At 33.6% G+C, this 26,485-nt stretch overlaps 1 protein-coding gene and 2 pseudogenes across 4 annotated transcripts; 2 read left to right on the top strand and 1 right to left on the bottom strand.

Moving 5' to 3' along the window:
• Positions 1–9,183: 9,183 nt before the first annotated feature.
• Positions 9,184–10,560, top strand: LOC111300220 (ornithine decarboxylase pseudogene; annotated as a pseudogene).
• A 4,731-nt stretch (positions 10,561–15,291) lies between these two features.
• On the top strand, positions 15,292–16,782 carry LOC111300538 (plastocyanin A, chloroplastic-like; annotated as a pseudogene).
• A 1,450-nt stretch (positions 16,783–18,232) lies between these two features.
• On the bottom strand, positions 18,233–25,533 carry LOC111300548 (uncharacterized). Of its 4 annotated transcripts, none has more exons than XM_022896190.2 (15): positions 25,193–25,533; positions 22,954–23,065; positions 22,084–22,196; positions 21,691–21,813; positions 21,417–21,619; positions 21,187–21,262; positions 20,765–20,851; positions 20,591–20,671; positions 20,422–20,454; positions 20,241–20,294; positions 20,110–20,151; positions 19,621–19,699; positions 19,469–19,539; positions 19,266–19,363; positions 18,233–19,078 (listed from the first exon to the last, which is right to left on the bottom strand). In XM_022896190.2, the coding sequence occupies exons 1-14, from the start codon at positions 25,355–25,357 to the stop codon at positions 19,274–19,276; spliced, it is 1,329 nt and encodes a 442-aa protein (XP_022751925.1). In that variant the 5' UTR covers positions 25,358–25,533; the 3' UTR covers positions 18,233–19,078; positions 19,266–19,273. The 4 variants fall into 4 exon arrangements, 3 of the variants coding, with proteins under 3 accessions (XP_022751925.1, XP_022751915.1, XP_089614177.1); XR_002691442.2 differs by having other exon boundaries at positions 18,241–19,078; positions 19,201–19,363; positions 25,193–25,529; XM_022896180.2 differs by having other exon boundaries at positions 18,310–19,363; positions 25,193–25,528.
• Between the last annotated feature and the right edge of the window lie 952 nt (positions 25,534–26,485).

Genomic DNA, 26,485 nt, shown 5'->3' on the forward strand with positions numbered 1-26,485 from the left:
ATTGAAAAACTTGCGAAAGGTATTAATTTGTCTTTGATAGCTTTAATCCAAAAAGTGGAAAATCCTATGCTATTTAGTGGTTATAGGTCTATTAGTTTGATAAACTCAATGCATAAATTGCTATAAAATATAGGCTAAAGATTGAAGTTTGTAATAGCCAAGTTAGTAAGTGATACACAAAGCACATTTATATCAGGTAGACAGCTTTTGGATGGCGTTCTATTAGCAAATGAAATAATTGACTCATTGAAAAATGATGGGGAGTGTAAAGGTGGTAGTGTGATTTTGAAATTGGACTTTGAGAAAGCCTATAACTCTATAGCCTAGGTGTTTTTGGATCACATCATAGATAGTATTGTTTCAGCACGACATGGAACAAATGGATATAGGAATGCATTTCAATAACCTGGGTAACGATTTTAGTCAATGGGTCTATAACAAAACAATTTTAGATAGAAAAAAGATTAAGACAAGGTGACAAACTATCCTTTTTTCTATTCATCTCAGTGATCGAAGCTTTAAACTTAACTATGCTAAAAGCAAAAAATATAAGCTTGTTTTGTGGGATTCCTTTCAAGGGGAAAACATGACGATTTCAAATCGATAGGGAAGGAATGGTGAATGTTAAAAAATTATTGACTTGCTTTGACTTGTGTCGAGACTAAAATTAAACCTTAGGAAGTCACATATTTATTCAGTTAGAATTAAAAAGAAAGTGGAAGAGTAGTTGGTTAGTGTTTTTGGATGTAAAAGAGGGAGATTACCATTCAAATACCTAGGTATCCCATTGAGAGCAAACTAAAGAAAATTAGCTGCACGGGAACCAATGATCGAGTGAATCAGATAAAAATTAACGGTATGGAAAAAATGTATTATCTTTTGAGGGGAGAGTAACACTAATAAATTTGATTTTGTCCTATCTCTTAATTTTCAACATGTCAGTGTTTAAAGCCCCTAAAATAGTGATAAGGAGAATTGATAAAATAAAAAGAGTTTTCTATGGAAAAGTTATGATATGCAAAGAAAATTGGCAAAAGTGGAATGGTCTATAGTTTGCCGTCCAAAAATGGAAGGAAGTCTATATTGGGCCTAAAGTAATAAACACAATAATATAGAAGCAATATATCGCAATAAACTCATATAGCAATAGACAACAATCAATAATCAACAATGTGAAAAAAATAAAGTACACCAATATTTATATTAAAAACCTTCTAATGTAGAAAAAAAATTATAGATTACTAAAAAAATCTTCACTATCAAATAATAAATATACAAAGTTTATCTCTAGCTAAAACTAGAGCTAATCAATAACAAGAGAGATAATTAAAGAAATCTCACCAAAAAAGTGACTCAATAAATATACCCTCAAATTGTTCCTAAAGGGCTTCAAACACGATCTTTACTATTCATAATGTAAAATTCTGAATCATAAATTTACTGACAAAATTTCAGCTTAATTAAATCATAGATCAACTTTCGTACAATCAACTCTCTTTTCTTCTTTTTCTCTCTATTTTTCTTGCTTTTCTTTTTCCCTTTTTGGCATCTTTATCTGTTTCTCTCCCTTAAACATAGCCCTTTTTTTCTTTTTATTAAGTAGGGCTCTATTACGTCAAAGATAAAAAAAGGCTTTAAGCCTTTTAATTAGGCAAAACCAATAGGGCTAGACCTCACATATCCTAACAATCTTCTCTTTCAGCCCCATTAAGAGGAAATTTATCATCATAGTAGTTTCATTTGAAACTTATCTCAACCAAAAAACTCATTTTAACCAAGTTACTGCAAAGCTCAAGCTTTTTTTTAAAAAGTGTCTTAGTCAACATATCTGACACTTAACTGGTTGTGAAACTTCATAACTTAAGTACATTTTTTTTGTGCCCATCAAATATCTAAAAATCTATTCTACTACTTCTCAATGAACCTTTTTAAAATTATAAAAAAAATTTACACATTACACCAACTGTATGAGTAATGTCAGATTGTGTACAAATCATAAGATACATAAAAAAATCAACTGTAAAAGAATAAAGAATATTAAACATAGCTAGTTGCTCTTCTTTAGTCATCGGATAAGATTTTTCACTTAAATAAAAATGGTTGGCAAGTGAACTACTAATTGATTTAGCATGTTGCATGTTGAATCTACTAAGTACCCGTTCAACACATTTTTCCTATGATAATTACAGCTTTTCAGCTCTTCTATCTCAAATAATATCTATATTGAGAATCTACTTTACTGGACCTAAATTTTTTATATCAAAAAACTTAATAATTATTCTTTCAATCTGAGAACTATACCAGTATCTTATCTCACAATCAATATATCAGTAATATATAATAACAAAATAATAAAGTTATCATCAAAAATTTTTTTAACATACACACAAGAATTTGCTGTCATTCTTTTATAGTTATGGCTCATCATAAAATAATCAAACTTTTTGTACCATTATTGCGAAGCTTGTTTCAAGTTATACAAGCTTTTTTTTAGTTTACAAACTAAGTGCTCTTTTTCTTTCACTTCAAACCCTCGAGTTGATCCATGTAAATGTCTTATTGTAAGTCACCATGCAAGAATACAGTCTTGACATCAAGTTACTCAAGTTTAAGATTTAAACTAGCTGCTAATCTCAGTACCACTCAAATGAAACTCATCTTCATAATTGAAGAAAAGATCTCATCAAAATCGATGCCTAGTTTTTGAAAAAAATCCTTCACTATTAATCAAGCTTTGTACCTCACTAGTTTGTCACTTTTTTTTTAGCTTAAACACCTATTTATTTTTCAACAGCCTTTTCTGTTTCAAAAGTTTAACAAAATCATATGTATCATTTTTCTATAGTGACTTCATTTCTTCTTTCATTGCTTTTAACCAGTGCTCTTTATCCAGAGTAATCTGTACATCTTGGAAGCTCTTTAGCTCTCGCTTATTGATAATTGAAATAAAATCTGAACTTGAATACTTGGTGGATGGCTTACGCTCTTTAGTAGATCTTTTAGGTTGAGACTATATATTACTTTATGTTGAAGATAACTTTTCCTGCTCAACACTCTTTGATAGAAAGGACTGCTCACTTTACTCAATAATCTCAGATAAAGAGGATTGCTCATCTTGCTCAAAACTAATTATATATGGCTTATCACTAATTATGGTTGACTCATTCATATCTTTAAATTCTATCTCTTACTCAATTTCATCATCTGTGGCTCTTTTCGATAGAACTCTTGTTAGTGTTAAAACATCACACTCAACAGTAACCCGTATAATCTTTTTATTTTTCTCAAGATTTACAATGGTTTTTTTCATGAAAGACCACATCTCTATTTTTAATTATTTTTTTTATTGGATCTCATACCTTGTAGCCAAATTTTTCATCATTATATCCTATAAATACACATTGTGTAGCTTTACTATCAAGCTTTGACCTCTACTCTTTCAACACATGCATAAATGTTTTACACTCAAAATTTTTAAGTAAGAGTATGAAACATCTTTTTCTATAGACACTCTTTTTGAAATGTCAAAGCCCAAAAAAATTGATGGTGATCTGTTAGGTAAATAATAAGCTGTGTTGACTGTTTCACCCCAGAATGATAATTTTATCATCTTCAACATACATTTGACTTTTTCTGTAATGGTGTGATTCATCCTTTCAACTATACCATTATGTTATAGTGTTCTAGGTTCTATAGGTTATATCATCTCATACCTGATCTCATACTTTGAATAGTACTCTTTAAAATCTTTAGATGTGTGTTCTCTATCATTATCAGTCTGAATACACTTCAAGGGTAACTCTATCATCCTTTCCACTATGGCATGTACGAAAAAAAACTCTACGATACTTGCCAAACAAACAAGGATCACATGAATCGAAAGACATATATTTGGTCAAGGCAATGAGAAACTGCCTTGCCAAAACTTGTAATCCTTTCTCTCTCATGTGTGCTAGCTTCTTGTGCCACAGGTTTACTAAAGCATCATCCTCAATTGTATTTATTTGGTTGTCATTCAATTGTATCCATGTTTTGTACATTATGCAGTATAATTTTTTTTTATAACTACCATAGATCCTTTAAAAAGCTTTCACTGTCTATTCTTTTGTCTACTCTCATATCCCTTCTTATCAAGGATATTAATAGTAAGTAAGTTCATTCTAATATCTGAAATATGTCTAACATCCTTTAAAGTTAATATGCAACCCATACTAGTTTGTATAACAATATCACTAATCCTAACAATTTATGACACACTCTTATTTTCCATCTTAGGGTAACCAAAGTTTCATGTTTTGTAAGTAGTAAATAATTCCCTTTTAAAACATAATGATATACCATTCTTGTGTCAACTTTCACTCAATGTCAAGATCACCAACATGATTACAATTACCATATGTATAAATCAAAGTAACTAAATCATTATCTGAATTCATTGTTGCAACATTGTTACCATTTGAACTTTTACCTTTCTTATCTTTTCGCTCTTGTTTCAAGATTTTACAGTATCACTTTATATAACCTGTTTTATCATAATGGAAGCACTTCACTTTATTTCTGAACTTGGATCTATGTTTAGACTTACTATAGCTTTTCGAGTTTTGACCTCTATCAATGTTCTACCCCTATTCTCTGTGATCAGAACTTAATTCCCAATATCTAAATCTTTTTACCTTGCTTTTTCATTAGGCATACTATCTTTTACAATCTCCAATGTCACCTTATAATCAGGAGCTGAATTAAGAATAGTCATAACTAGAGTATTTTAGTTGTCTGACAATGAACCCAAAAGAAACAACACCTTTATTTCATCATCTATCTTAAGCTCTATAGTAATCATCTGATTAAATATATATTGAAAATCACTCAAGTGCTTTGTAATCAATCATCCATCCTTGTACTATAAAGTTACAAGCTTTTTAACAAACATAACTTTATTCATACTTATTTTTCTCTCATACAATGTTGCTAATTTTTTTCAAACAGTGTGACCATCTATCTTTTGCATTACATGATGAAACACGCTGATATCAATCCATTTTTAATTATAGTTAGCATATTTCTGCTTAACTTTTTTCAACTTTTATCTTTCGTATTTGTTGGTTTAGTCGAATCACCCAATATCAGCTCATATAAATCTTTGCAGTATAAATGATCTTCAATCATAGGCTTTCAAATTGAATAATTTGATGCTATCAATTTTATCATGGAACATATATCACCTTTCATAATCTCAAACAAAATTTACTTCTATCTTGAGTTGCTTCTGTATCGATGCCTCAAAATAACCCGACTTTGCTACAACTTATTGGGCATGAAGTAACAAACACAATAATGTAGAAGCAATATATCACGATAAAATCACAGTAATAGAAAATAATCAATAATCAAAATCATAGAAAAAATAGAACACACCAAGATTTACATAGAAAACCCTCTCATATAGAAAAAAAATCACGGACCATCAAAAAAACTTCACTATTAAAAAATAAATGTATAAAGTTCTCATCTAATTAAAACTATAGCTAATCAATAACTAGAAAGACAATTAGATAAATCTTACCAAATATATAACTTAACAAATACACCTTAAATTTATTCCTAGAAAGCTTTAAACTCAATCTTCATCATTCAGAATGTAAAATTCTGAATCATTAACTACTAATAAAATTTTAACTCAATTGAATCACAAATCGACTTTAGTACAATTAACTCTTTCTTTTCCCTTTTTCTCTCTATTTTTCTTGACTTTTCTTTTTCTTTCTTTGGCGTCTCTTTTTGTTTCTCACCCGTAAACACAACCCCTTTTATTTTTATTAAGCAGGGCTTTTTTAAGTCAAAGACAAAAAAAAAAAACCTTTAGGCCTTTTAATTGGTCAAAACCAATGGGCTGAGCCCCACATATCCTAATAGCCTGGGAATCACGGAGCTTCAACTCAAGAACCAAGCACTATTAGCTCAACGGTGGAGGAGGTATGCCAAAGAGAAGGAGTCCTTGCGGAGAAGGGTGGTGGTGGCAAAATACGGAGAAAATAGTTAGCAGTGGATGCCATGCGAATTGTATATCAGGAAAATGTCAATTGTGTGGCATGATGTAGTGGGGATTGTAAAGGAGCTGGGTACAAAGATTTTGGTTGGAAATGATGCTTCTAGATGGCTGGTAGGAAATGGGCAGGACACTATTGGGGTTGGATCGATGGTGCTACGAAAGGACTCTCAAAGAGGTGTATCCTCAGCCGTTCTATCTGGAAAGGATAAACTAGCAGAGGTGGCTGATTATGCTAGAAACAACTCTTTCAACCATCAGGATCGGTTGGGATAACTCAGGAGAGTTCTTTTTGAATGGTAAGCAAGAGTGCTGACAGATATATGTAGTAAGATACAAGAATGCCACCTTCAGATTGGTAAGTGTGATAAGGTAATATGGGAACAGGACATTCATAGAATCTTCTCTGTTAAAAAGGCCACAAACATATTAAACAACCATGTTGACCGTACCCTGTTCCTATTCAGTAAGCTGTGGTCGTTTATAATTCCCCCAAAAGTTCAGTGTTTTATTTGGTTAGTGACATTAGATAGATTGCCTACAAAAACTTTCCTTGCCCGAAGAGGTCTCCCATTAACCTACCTAGACAGCCTGTGCCCTTGGTTTAAAATGACTCCTGAAACCACAGACCATGTCCTTTTTTTAGTGTGATTAGGTGAACACAAAATTTGGGGAAGCTACTTAAGATAGTGGAATCTGACCTGGTGCCAACCGAACACACTGAGGTCATTTATGACGAACTGTATGGACCCCTTGTTTACTGGTACTGTGAAATCATGGTGGTATGCATCTTTCTCAGCAGCTTTGTGGTCCATATGGCTTGCGAGGAATGAGCTGGTTTTTGAGCAGAAGAGCATGTCAGCTGAGGATATTATCTTTGTGATAAAACTAAGAGCATTGTAATGGATAAAAACGACTAAGGAGGGCAAATGTCTAATGGAAGCAACTTGGTGGGCTGATCCTTGCGCGGGCGCACCTACCACCCAAGGATGTTAATATCGTATTGAATAAAGTTTTGATTTTTTTAAAAAATATGGTATATATTAATGTCAATTGTTTTGATATATTATTTTGAATATTTTAATTTAATATAAATATGTTTATAAATATACATCAATTTATATATTATAATATTATTAATAAGCTACTTATATATTATAATATTATTAATAAGCTACAAAATAAATATACAATATATTCAAATCAAATAAATGAATCTAAAAATATAAGAAATAATATAATAAATTTTTTATGATATTTTTAAACTTTTAATATGATCATATGATATTTAAATAAGTATTTTTTTCATATAAATATTAAAATAAAAATAAAGAGATGAAAAAAACTAATCAAAATTCTATGATTGTTACATTTTATAAAATGAGTATAATTGTTTTTGTGAAAAAAACTGAAATACTTATAAACTTTGGTTTGAAAAAATAAAATATAAAATTATAAACTTTGGTTTGAAAAAAATAAAGTATAAAAAGAATAAATTAAAATAAAAAATAAAAAAACTTAATTTTTAAGAATTATTTTATTAATTAATTTTATTTTTATTAAGTTAAAAATAATTAAAAAATAAAAAATAAATTAAAAATTATAAAATATATTTCATATTAAAACATACTATTTCATTAAAATTCATTGAAATAAATTAAAATTAACGAAAAGAATTGATATTATCCTATACTAAATTTGATATAAAAAATTATCTTAAGATATATTATATTTTTATATAATTAAAATGTACCGACCCGTATAACCGATATCAAATCGTCATTAATAACTATGCTACCACCCCCACCAGGTACGCTGAAGTTCAATGTTGAAGGATCAGAAACTGGGAGTCCTGGACCAGTAGGATGTGGTGGGGTGCTTCGAAACGATAAAGGCAAGGTGATGGCTAGGTTCTCTGGACCATGTGGCATTCAAGAGCCATACATAGCAGAACTATTGGCGATTAAAAAGGCACTAGAAGTCTTTCGACAGATGGAGTGGAAGCACAAAGCTAAACTTATCATTGAGTCAGACTCAAAAATAGCAGTTGGATGGGTGCTTAATGGGGAGGCTCGCCGATGGAAATTGTGGAATATTTTCCAAGCAATTGACTCCATAGTTATGGAACTGGTAGACGTAAAGTTCATAAATATATTTCGGAAATCAAACAATAAGGCCGATGCACTGGCAAATCCAGCACACTGCTGACTGCCCCATTTATTTGCAGTAGCATGCGTGACCCTTACCATTCTCGAATGGCCCGCACACACAAAAGTTATACCGGCCCCCACCACTCTCGAATGGTCCGCACACACAAAAGCTATACCGGCTACCACTAACAATAATACGGACAATATTTTTAAAGTGACTTCTTTAATTAATTGCTTTTTAAATATATTTTTTAAAAAAATATAAAAATAAAGTGACTTGTTTAATTCAATTAAAAAAGGGTTGATCATGCGTATATAGACTTTATTACTATTAATAAGTTAGTGCTTTGACTTATTTTTTGGATAACATTCGTGATATATATACGCTTTCAAAATTTGACGAATATAAAATCAAGAAAAAAATTATATACATGTAAATACATATACCTATATTATAAATAACTTATTTTTTTATATCAATTTTTCTTAATTTAAAAAAAGAATTTTTTTCATTTATTTTTTTCAAACATCACACAAAGAAATTATGTCTACATTTATATATTCTTCTGTGTATATAACACTGTCATAAAATCAATGCCTCAAAGTTCAATCATATGTATGTCTTCAATTCATGTGTCAATCCTGCTAGTTTGCCAAAAAAAAAAAAAATTAAAGTTAGATATATTGCCATCACATGTGATCTATGTTGACATGTGTTTCCATTGCTTTATATATATATATATATATATATATATATATATATAGACATTACATGTCTATATTGCATTAATCACATGTGATCTATGTTGGCAGGCGTTTCAATTCCTTTATATATATATATATATATATATATATATATATATATATTGGCTAAATTCGAGTGACGCCTATCTCTTTAGATAGACCATGCTAAGCATTTGTCTCTATAATAAGTTGTGTTGTAGTGTTTGATATTATTTCTCCTTTGCTCTCTTGATTAGTACTCTCGCACAATGAAATCAAGCCCCTGCAGGAGCCTTCAGGCACTGATAAAAAAGAGGGTTGAGGCCTTATCAGAAGATGAGTTGATCGCTTTCATTGACTCAGTCATTTTTAATGAACATCAAATGGAGCCTTTTTACGTGCTTGATTTGGGTGTTGGTATGAACCTCTTTGACACCTGGACTCGTAAGCTTCCCATGGTTCAACCATATTATGCTGTCAGGTGCAACCCAAACCCGGCTCTACTCAGAGCAATGGCCACACTTGGCTCCAACTTCGATTGCGCAAGCCGTGCTGAGATAGAAGCCATTTTGGCCTGGGGGGTTTCGCCGATCAAATTGTCTTTGCAAAACCATGCAAAGCAGAGTCTCACATCAAAGTATGCTGCTAGGGTTGGGGTTAACCTTACTACCTTTGATTCAGAAAAGGAACTTGAAAAGATTCGAAAGTGGCACCCACAATGTGCCTTATTGATCCGAATCAAAGTCCCCGAAGCCAGTGGAGCAAGATTTCCACTGGGTTTCAAATTCGGTGCACTTCCCGAGGAAGTATTTCCTCTTCTCCAAGCTGCTCAAGCTGCAAAGTTAACAGTTGCGGGCGTCTCCTTCCACATTGCCAGTGGAGCCATTCACTTCCGTGCATTTGAAGAAGCCATAGCAGCAGCTAAAGCAGTATTTGAAAAAGCTTTTCAACTTGGCATGCCCAAGTTGCATATACTAAACATTGGAGGGGGCTTCTCAGCTGGCCCAAGATTCACTGAAGCAGCGTCATCCGTGAAAACCGCTCTCCAAAAGTATTTTCCTAATGAGCCTGGCTTAACAGTTATGGAAGAACCTGGTCGTTTCTTCGCTGAATCGTCTTTCACCCTAGCAACGAGCATTATTGGGAAGCGAGTTAGGCACGAGCTTAGACAGTACTGGGTTAACGATGGGATCTACGGGTCCATGAACTTTTTGCTGTACGATCACGGTGATTTGATCGTAACTCCTCTTGCATGCACATCCAACCATGGCAACCCAACTTGCAAAGGGTTAAAGACATATGATTCCACCGTTTTTGGACCAACATGTGACGTGGGGGACACGGTCTTGAAGGGTCACCCTCTGCCGGAACTGGATGTGAATGACTGGCTGGTGTTTCACAAAATGGGGGCATACACCTCGTCCTGTGGAACCAATTTTAATGGGTTTGAAACATCCGCTATTCCCACTTACCTTGCCTACTCTGATAAAAGTTAATTAAACCAAAAAATTGTTGGATTGATGAAAAAAAAAAAAAAAAAACCTAGTGCTTGGGCTTTCTCTTATTTGTCTGTTTGATGTTGCATTGATTGAGCAGTTTATTATTGTTTTGTATGAATAAATGAGGATGATATCCTATCCCTTCGCTCTTCTTAATCTTCGGACAAGAATTCAATCAAGAAATGAGGGCAAAAACCTCTTTCAATAAACTTTAGCTCTAGACTAGTGTTTGTATTTGAGATTTATATTTGATACTCTGTATATAGATTTTATATATTTTCAATAAATCAAATGATATTATCTCATTAATAAGATAAATTAAATTATAATACTTTATTAATGATTAAGTATTTTAAATATATTAATTTTGCATATATATATATTTTAAGATTGATATTTATTCATTAATGAGTTATTATCATCTAATTTATTAATAGTATATAAATTTATATACTAACAATATATCAAATATAGACTCATCATATTTGGTTTGAATTTCAACATTGATTGCTTATGGCCCTTCTCGAATTTATGTTGGATATAGTATATACCAAACTTTAAATTAAGAGTGTTTGCTATAAAATAAACATTGGGTCTCCAAAATTAATTACATATATAAATATATACGTGTGTATGTATGTACATATGTATATACAATTAGCCAAAGTATTTTTTTAACAAATTTAAGTTCAAAAATAGCTGCAACAATAAAAAAACCGATAAGTATCAATGTATTTCTATGCAAAATTTCATCAAAAAAGTAATAGGAAAAACAATTCAAGTCAAATCAAAACTATCAAATTGTATCATGTTTGATACATAGAATTATTAATAGGATAAGATAATAATTATCTTATATCATATTTGATTTATATATAAAGAAATGGATGTAGATTGTAAGAAAGATTAATATCCTCTTCGCATAGGATTATTCAATCCTTTTCAAGTAGAAATTATTATTTTTAATCTATAAGATTAAACTTACATGTTCAATTATATCTTAAAAATTATATCAATAATTTAAATTATATAAATTTTAAAAAAATAATTTTGATAAATAAATAAATTATCATATCTTAATTTTTTTATATGTCAAATTTAAAATAAAATTATTTTATTTTATTTTATTTATAATATTATTTTATCTTACCGTTATCGTATCGACCTAAATATATAAGGAGTGGGCTACTACAACTACAAAATGCAGAAAAGCTCCTCCAGCAAGACCCAGGCCACTAGTCTCCTATTTTGCGGTTTCACCCGTCCATTTAACTCAAAGTTAATGGGCCTCAAAATCTGGGATGATCATAATGGGCTGTTCCTTAAACTACGTAAAATAAATGAACGGTTTCAAGGCATGACGTGGTTCCGGGTCAACCGGCACTGAATTTGTGTTGAAGATCCAACGAAGTCCTGAAAAAGCAACTCTTTGCGTCAAATAAATGAATGCTATGTCAACCCCAATTATAAATGGGATCGCCAATGGGATGTTGGATTCAAGTTATTCGACGAGGAAGATGATGGTGATGATGATGATGATGATGATGATGATGATGATGATGATGATGTGTTTCCTGTATGAATTGATGGGTTGATGGCTCATATAGTGTACATTCCTTTGCTCATACAGGGAAACTGATTTGAATCATGTTTGTATAAAAGCTTTAGGTATCTTAGATAAGTTATAGTTTCTTTTCTTTTTCCTTTTTTTTAATCTTTTTGTATACTTTATAAGTTTTCTATTTTATACTTTGCAATCAGTATGTGGCAGTGTTTTCAACTCTGAATGTGATGCAGTTATGACTGCATCTAATCTTTTGGCACAATTTATCTACAAATAGGGTTAGCTTAGTTTTAGAATTGAGACTTCTTTTTAGGCAACTAATGTTTTACGAAGGAAACTGTCAGAAAGTTTTCTACTTGTGAAGTGCAAATGTCGATTACTATTGCAACTCAGAATAACGGTTGGCTAAAATAGTAATGACGATGAGGTGATAAATCTCTTAAAGAAACTAGCGTTGACATCAGATTGAGTTAGGTAGTATTTACACCATTTTGATGGGGGATTAGGGCATTTGATTTGGTTGCTTTGTTTATTATAATGTATTCTGCATATGGTTATTAGAATGGCTTTATTCTTTAGGTATATATTTTATCTTCCACATAACAAATGGTGTCATATGATATTAGTGTCAACTTCTGCTCAAGATGCTGTCTGGGTTGGGCTTTGAGGTGGGTAGAGGTGGCCTCGCTTTCCAATTCTAATATTTTTCCTCGTGGCTCTTTGCCTGTGTCACTGTGCTAATGGCCTGTTAAATCTAATCAACTTAAGAGTTAGCTGCATGGCTCTCTTTCATTATCCTTTTACACTGATGGGAATTCCAAGCATATGTACTACATTTTATTCAGTTAAAAGCTTTGCTAGCGAATGTGTTTTAGCTCCAGCAAAGCATTGTCTATTCCAAATTTTCATGGTTGTAGTTTGCTTAAGTTTTATAAGATTTACTAGGCTTCTCGCTGGTCATAAGACCATATGTATAATATTATTTACATTCTACCTGTGCGAAGATTTTTTGGGCAAAGTTTTCAAGCTAAGATTGAGGATGCCATCAAGACCTGTGCTAGAAATGGTTTAAGGGGAGGGTGAGTACGAGTGCAGTTGCCCACAGATAAAAGAGCTGGGTCTCTCGAGCACCATGGACTTTTTCCCCACTTTTTGGCTCATACCTATTGTGTTAAGGCTATATGTCGTGTCGTACATATGAAAGGATTACGAGCCTCAGAATCAAGGATGTTGTTAGAAATTGGAGATATAGAATAGTTCAAATTTCAAATTAATCGGGCATTCTATCATCTATCCTATTCGTAAACTTTTATGGTGAAACTTGGGAAGAATTCTTCGAATTTTTGCCTTGGGATTTCTTCTGTAAGATACAGGTCCCCCCCCCCCCTTTCCCGGGTGCGTACTTCTAATCACAATTGGGCTTGGGAATATATTCACCAAACCAAATTTGATTTCAACCATTTCATAGCTTGAGAGCGGAAATTCAGAGTTTCAAATTGAAATCTTGAGATTTTCTAGGCTTTAGACAAACTAGAAGATTCGTTCATTTGTTTGTTTGTGTTTTTTTCTTTGCAATTGACTAAGGTGGAAATCATTAGATTTTCAACGTTACGTTCGATAATATCCGTATATGTGATGATTTTTATCGGCATAAAGTTCACATGCAAATAAAAAATCTCATATCATTAAAAAATGTGAATGAAATATATTATATATATACGAAAGATTTAAGAACTCAATAGTTTAAGTTTTTGGGCTTAAATGATGTTCAACATATATATATGAACTTTCTGATGTGTTTTCATATATTTCAAATGTGATTTATCTCTCCCACAGCTAGTATTAGGCCAATGTCATAAATTCGAGTCCTAATAGTATTGCTAGAGGGAGATTGTTAATAGATTAAAGGTTGGTTACGTTTATCAACTCCATGTACTCGAATGTCGGTATTAAAGTAAAAAAGTTCGATTTAGATGCAACGAGTGTACATAGCAGAACTTAAGTAACCGATATATTAAGTCAACCTAGAATGCAAGCTTAAGAGACACTGAGACGAACCTAGGCTTTAACTCTATGTACTCGAATGCTCGGTATCAAAGTAAAAAAATTCGACTTGAATGTAGCGAGTGTGCAAAAACAAAACCAAAGTGAGTGATCTATTGAATCAACCTGTAGTGCAAACCTAGGTTGCAAGATTACCTAAGTGGGCGATCTAATGAGTCAATTTAGAGTGTAAACTTAGACTACAAAGTTGAATGTTGTGATATTGTCTAAAAACGTACTAAAAATGTAAAATCGTTTAGTCCAAAAGAGGTGTTAATAAGATTTACTCATAAAAAAAATCAACTTAACCTAAAAATACATTAAAAATATGAGATTATTTGACCCAAAAAAAAATATTGATAAAATTTACTTACACAGAATTTACCTGTACGAGTGTCTAAATAGAACTTGATTAAAACTTATAAATAAACAAAAAAAATTGTTATGATAGAGTTCATATCTTCATATATATATATATATATAGAGAGAGAGAGAGAGAGAGAACTGAAAAACTAAATAATTAAAATTTTTAAACTCAAATAATATCCAATAAATATATAAACTCTTTGATATCTTAATCTCCGAGTATTGTTTAACTCTCCAACAATTTCACTCTCCATGCGGTGATTCTGTCGCAATACGCGAACGGCATGTTGTTGTACTGTAATGGGCCTGCGCCTTGTCCACCATATTTGGGGGATTGCCCAGGGACCAAAATATCGGCCCCTCGGTGACCACCCGAACCACTAGTTTGTAACTGGTAAGGTTGAACAGGAAGATAGCCTGAAATTCTCCTCCTGACTGGAACCAATCGACAGAATTTAGTTACCACGCCAAAATAAAATTAAAAAAAAAAAAAAAAAGAATGAAAGTTTCCGCTTTCTTCTTGTTTGTTTAAAGTTTGGTTCTCCTTCATAATTCTATAAATTGAGGTTAGAGACCTACTCAACACTTAAATTTCCTTTAAATGTTTGCTTCAAGTAAAACCAAGATCCAAACGTGAAATTAACAACAGTGAAATCATATATATTATTATATTATAATATACGTAAAATTTTAATAAAATTTATTTATATGAACATTTAAATAGATCATTTATATTATTGATGTGTAAAATAATTTTAAATAAATTTATTCAATTAATTATGTAATTTTTAAAATTTTTAAATTTATCTAAATCTTTTAAAATATATAAATTTTATTCTAATTTAAACTAAAAATTAATATAAATTAAAATTTTAAATTATAAAAAAATATAATAAAAAATTCTCTGCATGGCACAGGTAAAAAAAAAAAAAAAAACTAGTTTTATTTATTCTTAAACAGAAGATATAGGTAAAAATGAAAAAGTGAACAAGCAAAATTCTATAGGTTGCATTAGCAGGTTGTTAAACGCAACAGCAATCCTCTTCCGTTAATTTGGCATACATTTTCCTCGTCTCCTTTTATTCTCCACCGCACATCAGAGGACCCATGCCACGTTGTGGACAGTATCCGACCTAGCCAATCGTATGAATCCTAATTCCTCAGCAGATAACCCATTTCTCCACCCATTCACCCTGCCATTGTCATTATCACTTATCCCTCCTCAAATCCAAACCACACTCATCTTATTAAAAGGCAACGTCTCTCTTTTCTTTTTGATTTCCTCTCACTCCTATTCAGAGCGCACTTCTATTCAGGAAGCCCTGCGCAATGGCCTCTGTCGCCTCTGCAGCTGTTGCTGTCCCATCTTTCAATGGCCTAAAAGCTGGTGCAACCCCAGCTAAAGTTAGTCCCACAGCCAAGGTTGCAGCCTCTCCAGTCCCAAGGCTCAGCATCAAGGCAGCCCTCAAAGATTTTGGTGTTGCTGTTGCCGCAACTGCTGCAAGCGCAATTCTTGCTAGCAATGCCTTGGCCATGGAAGTTTTGCTTGGTGGTGATGATGGGTCTTTGTATTTTATTCCCAGCGAATTCGGCGTAAGTTCTGGAGAGAAGATTGTCTTCAAGAAAACGCTGGCTTCCCGCACAATGTTGTCTTCGATGAGGACGAAATTCCATGCGGCGTCGATGCCTCCAAAATCTCTATGTCTGATGAAGACCTACTCAATGCTGCAGGAGATTGTTAGAAATTTTAAGAAAACAAAAATAATATGAAAAAAGAAAATATAATTTTGATGCATGAAAAATATTATTTTAAAAGTAATTATATTTATAAAATAAAAAAAGTTTCAAAAATTTTTTAAATTAAAAGTAATGAAATTGATAGGATAAAAAAATTTATTTATAACAAATAAATAATTATAAATTAATTTAATTTAAAAAGTTATAATATTTTGTATAATTATTTTTTAAAAAATAAATTTTATTTAAACAATCATTTTTTTATTTAAAATATGTTTATTTAAAATTGATAATATTTTAAAATAAATAAAATAATTTAAAAATTAAATTTATTTATTAAACAAGTTCAAGTATTTCAAGTGTTCAAATGTTTATCTTTTAATTTTTAAAATTATCTGATTCATTAAAATAAATTTTTAATAAATTTGAATGATTTGATTCACTTCAACGTTTAATTTAATTACTTAATTAACATAAATAATTTTTTTTAATTATATATAAATGATATTTTTACTTTACATGAGATATATCATATTTTAAATTACCGTATCTAAACTACCGTCAAGAGACTTACGCTGTTACCTTACAGAGAAAGGAAGTTGTAGTTTCTGCTGCGCTCCTCATGGTACGGTTGGAAAAGTGACCGTTAACTAAGTTATTTCAACACTTCGTGCACGTGCCATCTCTTACATCTATTTTTTGAGTAATAGAGTTTGACGATAAAACGTTTAAGGTGAACCTGAAAATTAGGATGCTTTTGTATCTTTATATCTATCATTTACTTTGAATTTGTGTAGATTTGGCTGTAACCTGATTTTAAGCTTTCTTCCCATTCAATTTTCCTTGAAAAAGACAATCTCAATATTCTCAATGCCAACAAGTTGTTTTAGGCTTTTAGCTTTGTTATCCCAAAAATGGAAGACAGATATATATGCATTTCGGAGTGCCATGGGATCTGTAGCAGACCAGATTATTTGGCTGACTTTTTTTCCATTCTAAAATGGCTGGACAACAAGGGGCAGCCCTCTCCATTTATGAAACCTTTGGCCAAAGGAAACTCTTTAAACCTTCCTGCTGCAACTTGAGGTGGAAGAATTGAAAAAATTTAAGCCAAATAGTACAGGTTATCTGATTGCAATGCCTAATGCTTTGTTAAATAGACCATAGGAAAGAAATTACAAGCCATTCGAATGTTAACCCAGAGATGCCTTTGTAATCTGCACTATGTTGGCAGGAAGAACTAGACTTGCCCCAGACTTGTCTCCCCTTCTTCAGTGTCGAATTGAGTTCTTACGGTGATATGGACAACCGAAAAATATTGAAGCCTATGTAGTAAGAGCATCAGGAACCATTGTTCGATATCCTAGGACCTTGCCACCAACATCCGGAAAGGTCGCCTGTCCAGGCGAGGGGCCTACTTTGCCACTGCTATCTATCTCAATGGTGTATTTGAGCAGGTGCCCCTGTAAATTTGTAGAAGCCTCGTCCGTGTACCTTTCCAGTTTTCCTCAGCAATAATGTTCACACTCTTGACGCAATCCAAACTTTCAGGTTTCTTAAACAAATCGTCCACCTATTCCATGTGTTCAACGCACAGCGACATTCTGTACCCATAAACCTGCATGTTCATTGATCAATCTGATCAATGTCACTTCTCCAATATTAAGAGGGAGAATTATAATTGCATCAGAAAACCAGACTATGGCCTGTGGAGTAAATTCTTTGGCTAGGCACTTCATGCTTATCCGTTAACAGTTTCAATCCCCTTCCCAACAATAACTATGAAAAAATCATTAAAGTTTAAGCCTATTTTATTAGCAAGCATGCTGGTGCGGTGCATGTATGCATAAACATTAACAAACGCCAAATCGAGGTAATAATTATTCGAAAGGAAACTTGAAAATTAAGTTGATAAATAACAACGTGAAAGGTAGGTAGGCATAGGTGAAAAGAAGAGTCAGGTTTTTTATTTTATTTTATTTTATTTTTTTTGTGGTTAATTTTGTTGTTTCTTCGCATTGGCTATAACCCGAGAAAAAACAAACTTAGGCGTTAGTTTCATAACAGCTGAATTCTGTTTGTTTTCTACGCCAAACCCAACGGCGATGATCGAAGGCTCTGACAAGGAACAGAAAACGAGAACTTTACGGATTTGTTCTGCTATGGTACGTTAATGATGTTTTTCATTTAATTTATGCAGAAAAAAAAATTTGTGTTAAGATACACGTGGCTATCATTAATGTCAAGTTCTTGTTGGTTTCTCTGATACTCAAGAAACTAGCTTTGCAAGTCAAGGTTCCAAAATGGCCTATCTTTACAATTCTAGCAAGAAAAACAAAAGGGGAAGTTCCATAATCAGATCAAATTCAATCAAAATTAAGTTGGAAGAAGCAAAGAGAGCACCATTTATGGAAGCATATTTGAAGAAATTATGCTTAAAGATGTGAGTTATGGTCAAGCTACCTGTTTCACAAATGTGTGGCGTTGAGGGATAAACTGAACTGATGGAAAGGATGGGCTTCAACAATTTCATAGTTGTCAGCCACGTGGTGGCACCGTCAGAGCCGACGGTTGAGAACAAATTACAATTAATGCCACCAAATCCATGACTACCCAAGGAGTGAAGCATTTTTTTTTTTTGGTCGGCGTATGGAGTATGGAGTGAAGCTTTACTTACCCATTTTCATCAAGTTTTCACACTTTTTGTGATGAATGTGAAAAAAATCCACAAAAATATCCTTATATTTGCTTATGACCCCAGTTCTTGCATTTCTTCTGCAAGAAAGCTTCATTTCATTTCATGCCAAGCCAACCTGGTTGTCTCTCTCTAGCTACTACTTAATCCTAATTATTATACAAAGTTCAAGGGATGTTCTCGCTTTGAATGATATAAAACATTAGTACTATGAGCAGGCTCCTTTCTGCAGCAACGATCGAGCAAGCTCCATATCTATATAATACCAATTGAAATGGTTGGAAAGCTTCAGCTTGCATAGCTATAAAGGACCATTTCAACTTAAGAAATTCTACTGAAACATTTCTAGCGGTTACTACTAATTAATATATACGTACTGTTGAAAGAGTTTCGAAAATAATAACAAGGTCCAGTAAGAAATGATTCAGGGTTTGGAACACACATTCCTTGCTAGGCTTCCATGTGGTTGCAGTTGCCAACTCTTTGACTTGAAATTGGAGAAATGGCTCTCATCATCAGACTCTGGACAAAGGCTATCATCTACATAAAAATTCTCTATTAGTAACTGTACCCACATGCAAAAGCAAGAAACCCAAATTTGCAAGTTCAATACACCGTTGTGCTCTGATGCAGTAATGCTCTTACCGAGGCAAAACCAACACACATAATACTGAAACCAGGGAAATAAAATGGTGCTCTTTCTGACAGGAACAAAGCTGGAAGAATGAGTTTAACTATGTCAGTGTCAATCCAGAATGAGCTTAAGGATCAAGTGAATTGAGTTTTAATTAATTAACCTGTTAGAGGAGAGAAAACCAAGGGAGAAGCAACATTGGCAAAGGAACCTATGCCTGAAATGAACCCTTGAGCCTTCCCCTGAAAAAGGGTCAAAAGGAAATAGGTATCTACTAGTTTGTTTTAACACAGCAACAGAACCAAAGGAACTAGTAAAAATATGTGGATAATTCTTAATTAAGAAGGGAACTATCAGCTGAAAAAGATACATACTTGGCATATTCAGATCAAATTTTTTGATGATCAAAGTTAGTTAAATCGACTTCCTTTCTGTTTCTGGGATTTGCCATTATATTCTCAGGTAAAGTTTCTAGGACTTATGTTTGATGTGCCTAATAGAGTACAATTTGTCTGGAATTTATTTATAAGCTCCATTTCAATTACACCATGGTAAAGGAAAAAGCTTCTACTTATTGAATGAAAACATGATTTATCTTCATAAGACTGATGCTAAAATGCTGCCAAAAAGAAGCTTATCTACCAAATAATACCTGCTCACAGGGCCCAACTTGTTTAGATACGATGCTCCGTATCTGCACATTTTAAAATAAAAATGGGTCGCAAAACATGCTAGAAGATATGTTGAAGATTTTGTAACTTTAAAGGAAGTAACAAATCTTACGCATGGCTGTGAAAAAACATAGAATAAGGCGAACACAGCTGCTGCATAAGATACCTGCCATTTTACAAGGGTATTGGCCATAGTAAGATATAACTGAAGCTAGTTGAAGGCAAAAGGACTGTTAATCTTATTAATTGAAGGAAAATAAATTTTTGAATGTCAATTAAGTTGAAATAATTACCCAGAAGGACCAAGCAATGCTATAGAAGATCATCTGCATTCCAGCCCATAAATTATTAAAGAAAGAATTAGAACACATTACAATAACAACAATTTACGCACAGGATCATTTCACAGTAAACATATGGTCAACGAAATTCTGTCAAATATCAATGGAACATGTAGCTTACATGTGCACAGTTAAAGAAAAGCCCTATTGACAGCAATCTCTCCTCCCCGAAAACAGGAACTAGTATGGGCATAAGAAGCAGCTGCAAGATGGCTTTCAATTCAGATCAACAGGAAAATTGAAAATAAATGAAAGAAGAATGCAAATGACTAAAAACAGAACAAAAATGTCATGCCTGGGATATTGTCCCTGCAACTCCAGTAATGACCATTAAGTCAGCAAACTGATCTTTGTTGAAGTGAAACCTGGCCTTTAAATAGTACTGCACAGGAAAGTTCAACGATTCATCTTCTTAGATGGAGTCGAATGCTTCACTTATATAAATTATTTATGATATACATCAAAACCTATTGCAAGCACAAAATTTTGTTTTCCCGTTTATTAAGATTATAAAAGTTTAAATGGCAACATTGGTCAAGTTCATGAAAATGACTATCAAAACTTATTAACCCGAAAAAAAAAAAAGGAAAATTGACACAAACGGATTGATATATAGATTTGTAAATGACAACTTTTGAATCCAAATTTACAGCCACATGTAATTGTACAAGGAGAACCAAAGAGTTTTATCCAATTCATTGGGGATTAGAGAGGTACCAATAATGAAGCATGGAGGCCCACATCAGCAAGATTGCTGAAAAATGAAACAATTGCTGCTTGCGAAAACGTCAAGCTGTAGATTGTTTCCATTCATTTAAGAACATTAGGTACTCACTAAAAAAGAATCAACAGCAAAAGCATGAAGTATAAGGCTTGATGAGACCTAAAACTTTTTATCAATTAAAAAACACTTGAAGGCACTATATGTTGAAGGAAAGTTTAGATACCTGCTCTTCAACAAGGCAAGCATATCCTCTATTGAAGGCATAGTTTTAAACATCTGTATTTTCTTGCCTGACTCATCCGGATTAACAATACCATCAAGTTTCCCTCCCGAGATAATTGGAGTAGAAAGATTGTCATTTATGATCGAATCCGGGAGGAAAATCCTCATGTAAACCGCTGACAGCGTGGCCATTGCTGCCGCAACCTAGTAAAGCAGATAATTAAATTCGGTTCATAGGAAAGAATTTTCATTAGGAAACGGAGAAAGAGAGAAACCTGGAAAGTGGAGGCATTAGAGAGAAAACGGGTGGACAGAGTTCCGCAGACAAAGGCACAAGATCCAATGCCAGATAGGATCCCAAAAACTGATGCTTTTCGCCCTTCCGGAACATTGTCTGCCTGTAAAACAGCATTGTCAAATTTCAAACACTGTGATCATTAAATGTCATGGAGGGAATTGTGAAACGGCCGTTATCTTTAAGACAAATGGGCAAAAGAGATCATCTGAGTGTGTGGAAGTGATCAATAAAATGGGCCCAAAGTGCAAGCCGATGTCTATTATCCTTGGATAAGAAATACCCATACTAGCCCACAGCCCGCACTACATGGATAGACTATCGAGCTTAATGGCAACTTTAGCAGGCCCCATTCAGTGAAAGAGAGGTTTACCACGTAAGCGAGGGATAGGCAGTGGACGCTTCCTTCACAAAACATGGCAGTGAGAATCTTGAGAACGTAGTAGGCATAAAAGAAGCTCCTCGTTCTGCTGTAAGCCAATATAGCTGCCAAAAAGAAGAATACGTCATTTTCAAGTGAAATTTTTGCCGTCACTTTTCAATACTGATCCAAACTCAACTAGTCACTCTTGAACAATTGCAATTTTGCGACACCATGAAATAAAGCTTCGTTTGGAGCCTACTACGAAAAGACCCTGCACCATGTTTTGGGCCCCGACATGCTACCGATGGTGAAGTACAAACAAAACCTTTTCAACTAGTATAACTTTGATCATAGAGTTAATGTATTCATTATTCAATTATGATTTTTGATTTATGATATTATCCAGGTATTCACTTTCGACCAAGAGAAGAGAAAAAAAAAGGGTTGCTAATGCTTTATTGCCACTTCTCCACGTTTCCTTTTTTGTTTAATAGATGTTATTTCAAATAAAAGGCAAGTAGGTCATTTGAAGCTTTTCTATAGTTTTAAGTTCCGAATAAATGCCACATTGCCTTGTCATTTTCAGTAGTGAAATTTGGGTAGTCATTATGATGAGTAGCTTCTCCCACAATCTGCCCTTGATAGCTTTGCTCCAAGTAAAAAAGAACCCATTTACTTTTGGTTGCATATTCCTTTTGGAGTGGTCATTGATGCACATATTCTGCTTAATATAATACTATATATTATCCAAAAATTACATTTTTACTAAAAAATATATAAATCAACCTTTTTATGACTATATATATGATTGATTGATGGAGATTATGGACGACATTGTAGTCAATATTTCAGCTAATTATCAGGTATAGCTACGCATACCTAAAGGAATGATGGTGAGAGTCATGGGGACCATAAGCAAAGCCTTCCTTCCATACTTGTCGGAGAGATTACCAACCAGAGGCATCATCACAAGGGATCCCAGCCCAATGGTCTGCATAAAAATCGTATGTTCCTTTATTTACAATATGGTAAGGCCTATACCTCCTATAATGCTTATGTAACATATTAAAATTTCAACTATCCAATAAAAAACAGAGTATCTATTTAAATGTAAACACTAGCAATAAATTTGCACGATTGTTAGTTCAAATATCAGAACAATCAAATAAAAGGTGAAAAATGAATGGATCATAACGCTGCTTTTGTTAACCCAAAAGCAGAGAATTATTGTTGAAGACAAGTGTATGGTAACCCCAATGAAAGGACGAGTGGCATATGCAATTTCCTAAAGGAAAAGTACTGCCGGTTCATAAAAGAAGATCCCGAAAAAGAAAGAAGAGAGAATGCATCAACTGACACTAATAAGATGTGAGTGTGGGTCCTCTCAGTCACTCTTTACTTTGTCTGGAAGTGCAGGAAATGTCCTTCCCTGGAACCGAGGGGAAGTTTCTTTTTTGTCTCTATGCCGGTCCAGAGTCACAACTCACAAGCTAGGAACCTGCAACTTTGTCCCTTCTGAACCTTTGTTACTTTTATATCCTTAAAAACTACAACCAAATAAACAAACTTGACCCCGGAAGATGGAAAGAAAGGTATTGTTTAGGACGCTTGGATTTTGATTTTAGAATGCAGAAGATGCTAACGTTGAGTAGGAATCAGTTAAAAGATATGGGTGTTATACTAACATAAATGCAATTAGTTTCAAGAAAACAGAATGACAGGGAAGAGTACCGCTCGTTAAATTGCTTTGAGATAAATTGCCAGTGAGCATTCAACTCTTCCAGGAAAAAGAGCAGACATGGTAACATCTATCGTGGCTGGAATCGTCATGAACGTTGCGACATTATAGAGGAAGAATATGAAACAAAGATGGTTCAAAGCCGGTAACTTTTCCATTTCTCACTTCTCTCTGTCTCTCAAGGCTCAAGCTTCTAAGCAAGACAAAAAGAAAAGGGAGCTCAGAAGAAAAAGCGTCCTCCCTGGAGGTACGAGAAAAGCTTAAAGCAGGCAAAGAGAGTATTTTGGAATTCGGAGATATTTTACACCTCATTTGGCACTCTCGCAATTAAAGTAAGCGGCCATTGGTGCACGTCAATTTAACTCCTGTAATAATTATAGAGGGACAGCACTTGGGAGGAAATTAAGAATCACGGCTAAGCGGCAGGCCTTGAACGCCGGCGAAACACAAATCAACTGACTAAAAAACAAGCCTTTGGCCCAGTAAACATTTGATTGAGCTCTTTATCCATACTTTTTTTCTTTTCCTTTTCCTTTTCTATAGGCAGGTGACAATTTTCATCAATGTCAATATTTTCAATTACTTCAATTATCCTTCTGGCAACACTTAAAAGGACGAATGATAAAAGACACATTGCTTGTCAGTTGTGAGTTACTCAATTATTCATTTATCTTTTTTGCATTTAAATTGGATAAACTCCAATTGTACTATTTAGTAAACATGCGTAATAGAAAACATAGGCCCTATGATTTGAAGAAAGATTTTATTCAAGCCTAAAAAACAGTTAACGTACCTAAAATTTATTAACATCAATATTTAAAAAAAAAAAAACAAAGTTTGCAATAAAGCAACTAATGTTCGAGGTATAATGTTGCTACAAAAAGCTAAAGGGTTTAGTCTATTTAAGTGAAATTTCCGACCAAAGGAAATGAGTGGAAAGTAAATACGAGGTGGATGGTGCTTGGGTATTGGTCCACATATACTTCAGGTTGAGCCAACATGGCAAAAAGGTCAAAAAGCGTATCCTTGAAATTGAAGGGAAATTTCGTTGGTAAGACAAACAGAGTTTAACTTTTTGCGACTGTCATATGTTCCAAAGATGAAGTTTCTGCTCCCTAGCGGTTAACAGTTTGTTAAATTGTAATTTTCAATCTCGATATTTCCAATTAACATTAACCAAAACCTTGAACTGTGTCCAATTAAGGACACCCTTTAGCTTACTATGATAAACTGCAATGCAACTAAATTAACTATCACAAACCCTACTTGCGCCTTAACATTTTTGGTGATGTATAACAGTGCAGCTTCATTGATTGGCAGAGAGAAGTATGAACGTATATAATATATGCAAGAAGAAGTAAAACTTAAAAATGGGATTACCGCATGTTGTAATCCAGAGAGGTAAATGGCGAGAGAGCACTCCTCTCTTCCAGGACAGAGCGCGGCCATTGTAACATCTGTGATGGCCGGAGTCACCATGCATGTGGCGAAGTTGTGGAGGAAGATTGTCATGAACAGGTGGCTCAGCCCTGGCAGCTTCTCCATTTCTCTCTCTCTCTCTCTCTCTCTCTCTCTCTCTCTCTCTCTCTCCACTTGTCTCTCAAACTAAATCTAATGAGAGAAACACCTATAGGATAAAACTAAAGCTAGCTCTATCAATCTAAAAGCAAACACTTTCAAAGCAAGAAAGTGATCAAGGACGTTAATTTAAAGAATAAGTATTAAGTGTAAACTTTGCCGTTTTATACAACTCTGGCATATCCATTTGGCTAATTGTAGGAGAATGACAGACAAATCAGAACAAACTCGATGTCAGGCGGCTGGGGTCTAGTGTAAATTGATTGGTCTTCTTGATGCCATATCAAAGAGACAATATCACAGGTTGTTGCTTTAGCCACGCTTCTTTTTCCTTTTTCTTTTTCCTGTTTTCTTTTAACAGCCGAAAAGTGGAGAAAGAAGCTAAAAACTAAGGTAGAAGAATACGTAGATTACAATACCTTCTAAGGGTTAAAAAAAAACTTCAAATAATAACCCGTTTGGAAGCGTGCACCGTGTGATTAGGTTTCCAAGCGTAAAAGCTTGAGTTAGGCCTCATTCATTTGGATTATTACCAAAACAAAATCTTTACTAATGCTGCGTTTGTTACAATGGTCTAAAACGTCGTTTTAAACCCCAGCTCTGCCACAACGAACTTATTCTCTGGATTATTAGACACACTTTCCTTAGGTAGTTCCTAAATAAAATTGCGTTGGCAGCACATACAATCGGAAGCCAAAAAACAACGATTATAAGGCTATCTACAAAATGCTGAACTAATCAGGATTATCTAGCTTTTCAAACAGTAGTAAGATAGAAGTTCAGTTTCATGGTTTTGAAATTTGTGAGTTTCAGTTCCTAGCAAAAATATCAACCTTTGAGCTTACATAGTACCTGTTCTATTTTAATGAGCCAACATGCAACTAAAGAGTACCACGAGTTTGGACCAACTTACACAAAGTTACGGACCTCCAAACTGAATGTAACCCAACTCCTGAGTTTTGGTCTTTCCTGGCAAGATCGCTGAATTCTGATGGTCTTCAGAACCCCATTAATGATTACCATGGGTACCGGGAACCTAATATTTGTGGGCCTAAGATTGTCAAAAGTTTGGCCCAGCGTGGAGTTGAGTGATTA

This window comes from Durio zibethinus, chromosome 3 (assembly GCF_047325235.1).
Source record: "Durio zibethinus cultivar Kanyao isolate XHJ-2024 chromosome 3, ASM4732523v1, whole genome shotgun sequence".
NCBI classification, from domain to species: Eukaryota; Viridiplantae; Streptophyta; class Magnoliopsida; order Malvales; family Malvaceae; genus Durio; species Durio zibethinus.

What these genes read in the sequence shown, in the direction of transcription:
- LOC111300548 (XM_022896190.2), bottom strand. Translation starts at nt 25,357, where the DNA reads ATGGAGAAGCTGCCAGGGCTGAGCCACCTGTTCATGACAATCTTCCTC. An exon ending in TCTCACCATCATTCCTTTAG is followed by an intron (nt 22,197 to 22,953) that starts GTATGCGTAGCT and finishes TCTTTTTGGCAG; the next exon opens with CTATATTGGCTTACAGCAGA. An exon ending in GCATTGCTTGGTCCTTCTGG is followed by an intron (nt 20,295 to 20,421) that starts GTAATTATTTCA and finishes GTAAAATGGCAG; the next exon opens with GTATCTTATGCAGCAGCTGT.